The sequence below is a fragment of the Aplysia californica genome, unplaced genomic scaffold (genome assembly GCF_000002075.1).
Source record: "Aplysia californica isolate F4 #8 unplaced genomic scaffold, AplCal3.0 scaffold00799, whole genome shotgun sequence".
Taxonomy (NCBI): Eukaryota; Metazoa; Mollusca; class Gastropoda; order Aplysiida; family Aplysiidae; genus Aplysia; species Aplysia californica.
The window spans coordinates 195,264-199,779 of NW_004798069.1; the positions used below are offsets into that span (position 1 = coordinate 195,264).

At 41.7% G+C, this 4,516-nt stretch overlaps 1 protein-coding gene across 1 annotated transcript in view; it reads right to left on the minus strand.

The window, feature by feature from the left end:
- CAPLA (catalytic subunit of protein kinase A) overlaps positions 1 to 4,516 on the minus strand; it is a gene marked incomplete in the record, with an annotated part of 64,499 nt that overhangs the window by 12,236 nt on the left and 47,747 nt on the right. Inside the window, 1 exon segment of the mRNA NM_001204491.1 lies at positions 1,800 to 1,928. Within this exon segment, the coding sequence (NP_001191420.1) occupies positions 1,800 to 1,928 (129 nt within the window).

Sequence of the window (4,516 nt, forward strand, 5' to 3'; positions counted from 1 at the left end):
GAATATTATGGTTAGTCGAAATGGGCCTGTAGTTACTGGAAGAACAAAGTATTAATGTTTTGGAAAGACAGGTTGAAAAGGAAACCGACTGGATTGACACGGATATTTTGTTTCTTCATCGACCTTCCAGTATAAAAGAGAACCGTTATCCTCGAGAACATGTTACCTACAGTAATGGAGCAAATGAGGCACAGAGATGAGCCTAGAGAGATTTACTAACCTATTTTCCTTGAATTAGCGACAACCAGAAAGAAGACACCTCGATCAACCACCAGAACTACGGACAAATAGTCTGACACAATCGGACTTCCAACATCCTTCACAAAGATCCAAGAAAACACTAGGTCACGACTCCGAGTATGTCAATCCCCCCCCACGCGGTGCTACAGACTGAAGTGTCTTTAAAATAGGCCATTCACAAAATTCTTATGCACAGTAGGATCATAAATGGGCTGATTCATCAATACCATGCTCATAGCTGTGCCTGAACTGCAACAGGGAACTGCTGCTTTTTCTTTCTTAATCCTTACTATCGCCATTTTGCCTCTACTTCTTTTGTATGTTTGTCACACTCTTGTGAACTGCTATTTCCGGGGTGCTTGACAGCCGAAGCAGCCTTTGTGCTGTTGAAGCTAGAGAAGTGAGCAGAGTAAGCCCGATTTCCAGTAAGGACTTCTCTGTTGACATCCACCCCTTGGCGCTCATATGACCTTATGCAGTCGCGAGCGCCGTAAAACCTCAACTAAAACTTATTTTTAAAAGTATGTTAAGACAGCAACATGTATAGATTCTATCAAACATGGAAGCCTAAAACCATCATGGCGTCCGGTCACTAGTTCCAACCAGGCGTGCTCTCGCCGTCACCAAAAAGCAAGTAACAAAGAGCAAAAAACAAAATATTGCACAGTGTACACCCAGGTACAAAACACCCACTAAAATACAAAGCAGAACCCCGTATGTAAACTCATAAAAGAAGAGGGTTTTTACAATTCTCCCTAAAAAGGTAAATGGGAAATAAAAAGGAAGGGGAGGAAAAAAAAACAGCAACCCAGAAACCGAGCCGAGAAACTATGCAAGCGACAGGTTAGGCCTACACACAGAATAATCATCAATGGAAGCTGAGACCTGTACACGGAAGCACCATCACCAGGAAATTATAAAGCTTACAGAAGGTTGTGAGAGGACAGGGAAGAACAAGTTTATCATCTCCGGCGTTCACGAAAAAAAAGGGGGGACGGGGAAGTGAAATTAAAAAAAAAAAAAAATAAATAAAAAAAACTAAATAGTTTTGCGGCTAATCTCCGTGATCGGCGGCAATTTAAGTTTAAGTATGACCGAATGTCGGGAAGAGAACAAGAGATTCCATTAGTGTTATGTTGTTAGTTATCATTCACTTGGGACAAAAGATCCAACGACTTTCATGAGTGTTAAGTTTTCCATCGATTTTTATCACTCTTACTTTTCAAGAAAAATTCACTTTTTTTGTTCATGTGCACTCAATGGAAAAAAAAAAAAAACAACTTTCCTCAACATGCTTTTAATTTCTTTCGAGGGGACAAAGCATTAAAACGAAAGAGGGGATTGTTAAAAGTTAGTCAAATCCGGGAGATTGAGCCTGAGTGAGAGCAGGGGTGAGAAGGTAAATGGGGATAACGCAGGAAGTACTCAGAAATCGAGGTGGGCTAGGAGGAGGAAAAAAATGGAGAAAAAAAAGAAAAGAAAAAAAAAACAAACAGGGAGAGGGAATGAACCCTGGCCAAGTGTGAGAGATTTGAGGGTCGCTATTTTGTCAGCCATACCTTTAGGTAACCGTAGGAATCTATGAGTAAATTCTCAGGTTTTAAATCTCTGTACATAATATCCAAGTGATGCAAGTATTCCAAGACCAACACTATTTGTGCAGCGTAAAATCGGGAATGCGGCTCGCTGTCAAAGAGAAGTGGAAGATATATATGTATATATATCAGTCACAAACAAACAAACCGACGCACAGACACACGTCTGGACTGCTTCTATACTCGAATAAACAATAATGAATTAAAAACAAACAAAAGATAAAAAAAACAACGAAAAGTCAACAGACCGACCGCCAATACCTGTCTAAGGCCTTGTGTTAGGATATTGATCCAGGCGACGTTGGTGGATAGTTCTCCAACTTTTCTATTCATTAACTGTGCTCAAAGCCACTATCACACGCTAAAAAAAGGAGAATTCTGTGCTAATCATAAATTTTGACAGCACAATAATTTCAAAAAGCGAAAAAAAAATTAAAAAAGAAACACACGTTAGGATTTTAGAGGCAAAAAACGCTTGATTAAAAAAAATCAGAGCACACACTAACTAATCTATGAAAACCATTAGAGGCAAGTTTGGCCTGCCTTTGTGGTGTTAAAAAAAAGAACCCCAAAAAAAGATTCGTAAGAAAAAACACTGTTAAAGTGTGTTGCTCCGCGGAAGCAGCAGCTGCAATATTGCTAACATGGCCGTAGACAGCTGATTTGCGAACTCGGGGAAGGAAAAAATGTTTGTAAAACAACTGAAAACGTAAACTTAAGAGATAATGAGAACAAAACATTTCCAAACGGACATGTCCAAACATTGCTCAACAACCAATACGTGGATGAGGCGGGAGGGCCATACCTTGGATGGGTGTGTCAGAGATACAATAGAATAATAACTCTGTGGAGTGTGTGTGGTGGCGGAGGTGGGTAGTGGTGGTGGTGGTGGAGGTGGAGGTGGACTCGAGCGTGATAGCGTGGACCACTTACTTTGCAGTACCCCTGGGGGTCTATGAGCAAATTTTCAGGTTTCAGATCACGATATACGAGATCCAAATAATGCAGGTATTCAAAGCTCAAAATTATTTGCGCTGCATAGAACCGGGAGTGACTTTCACTGCGAGAAGGGAGCAAAAGTAACACATCAATGTACAGAAAAACAACGAGGACACAGGAACGGTCCCCTGGCTGCTCTCTGGTCTTTGTCCCACCAACACATCACAGCTGATTCACAGACGGGCTCTCTAGGCTAAACCGTGCTATGGAAAACAAATGCAGTTGCCATGCTAAATTGTCTATCCTTTTTATGCTGTCTGTAGCTGTTGAAAAAAACAAAATTACTTTGGAGTTTTCTGTTAGCAAAACCATTTCACTCGAATAGCCCAGGTAGGTTTTGTACATGAGACGCACCAGTGGCAGAGGGTCTCGTCATTTACCCTTGCTTGTTTCCTTGTATTGTTCGAAACTGCTTCTATCAGCTACATGACCCAAATGTGTCGACTCTACATAGCACAAAACACGCAAAGCCCTCTCATAATGCGATTATTTCGTAGACAGTGCAGTTAACAGCGCTACAAGTTTCCACATCTTTCGAAACCGGATAACTGATGTCAAAAGTAGAGACATGGCTGGAAGTTAACAACTCATGGGATTCTGAAAACTATCTAAATTAATAAAGGTGATGCCCCCTTTTCCTCATCCCCTTAATAACAGTTTATTTTTGCGTCTAGTCGGGGGCGTTGTTTCTAACTGACAGATACATCAGGGAAAAGAAACAAAAGATAACTCCGATCTCCTTGAACAAGAAAGTAATAGTAATCCCAATTCCAGAGGCGCATTCGATCCGACAAGAACCCAACTACCCCGTGAAAACAGGACCTAAATAATAAGAATTCAAGTGACAACCCCTTCTTATGTAAAAAAAACAACAACAACAAAACCTCGCATGTCCGTCATTATGCCGAACACCTAAAGAATCTGACTCGCGCACACTAAAGGGAGGCGCCAAGTCTTGCACCTAAATTCTCCTACTAAAACGGCACTGTGTACCGTATTCTCTCGCTCCTTCCTCCACGGCGTTCTCGGCTCAAAAGAAAGCCGTTCAACACCGAGACACATGAAACCTTTGTCTACATAATACCTATGGTTTCTAACCAACACGCCCACATGCCTTATGGATCATCCTAACTCTACAGCACTGCAGCAGACTCATCAAATTTACATCTGCTAACGGCCCTCCCCCTTCTTTGCCAGACGGCAGTGAGATATCCTCCCATAGCACAACAAGCTATCCTTTTACCCCCTACCATGCCTACAACGACGAGTACCGGTGACAGAGACCAGAGAGACTGCCCGGGACCTGGCGCAAACAGTTACAGCAAATGACACACATACACTACGGCTTGGAGATTCTTAAAAAAACAAACAACCAATGATGCTAAATGGAGACATGAGGAATAAAAGGAATAACAAAATGAGATAAATAATTAAAAGGACTCATGGATGCATTTGCAAGTAACATTACTGCATAATATCATGGAATGAATCAACACAATGATACAGATACGACCACGTGAAGAGGCTGGCTGCCACTTGTATCAGACCTGGTCGAGAGCGGGAGGCCGGCACATGAACCAGCTGCTGGCATGGCAACCACTCAAGATTTACATGCACACTGCAATTAGTTTGAACGTTTATTCGACTTCCAACAATCCTTTAATCACCCACTTTGAACCAAC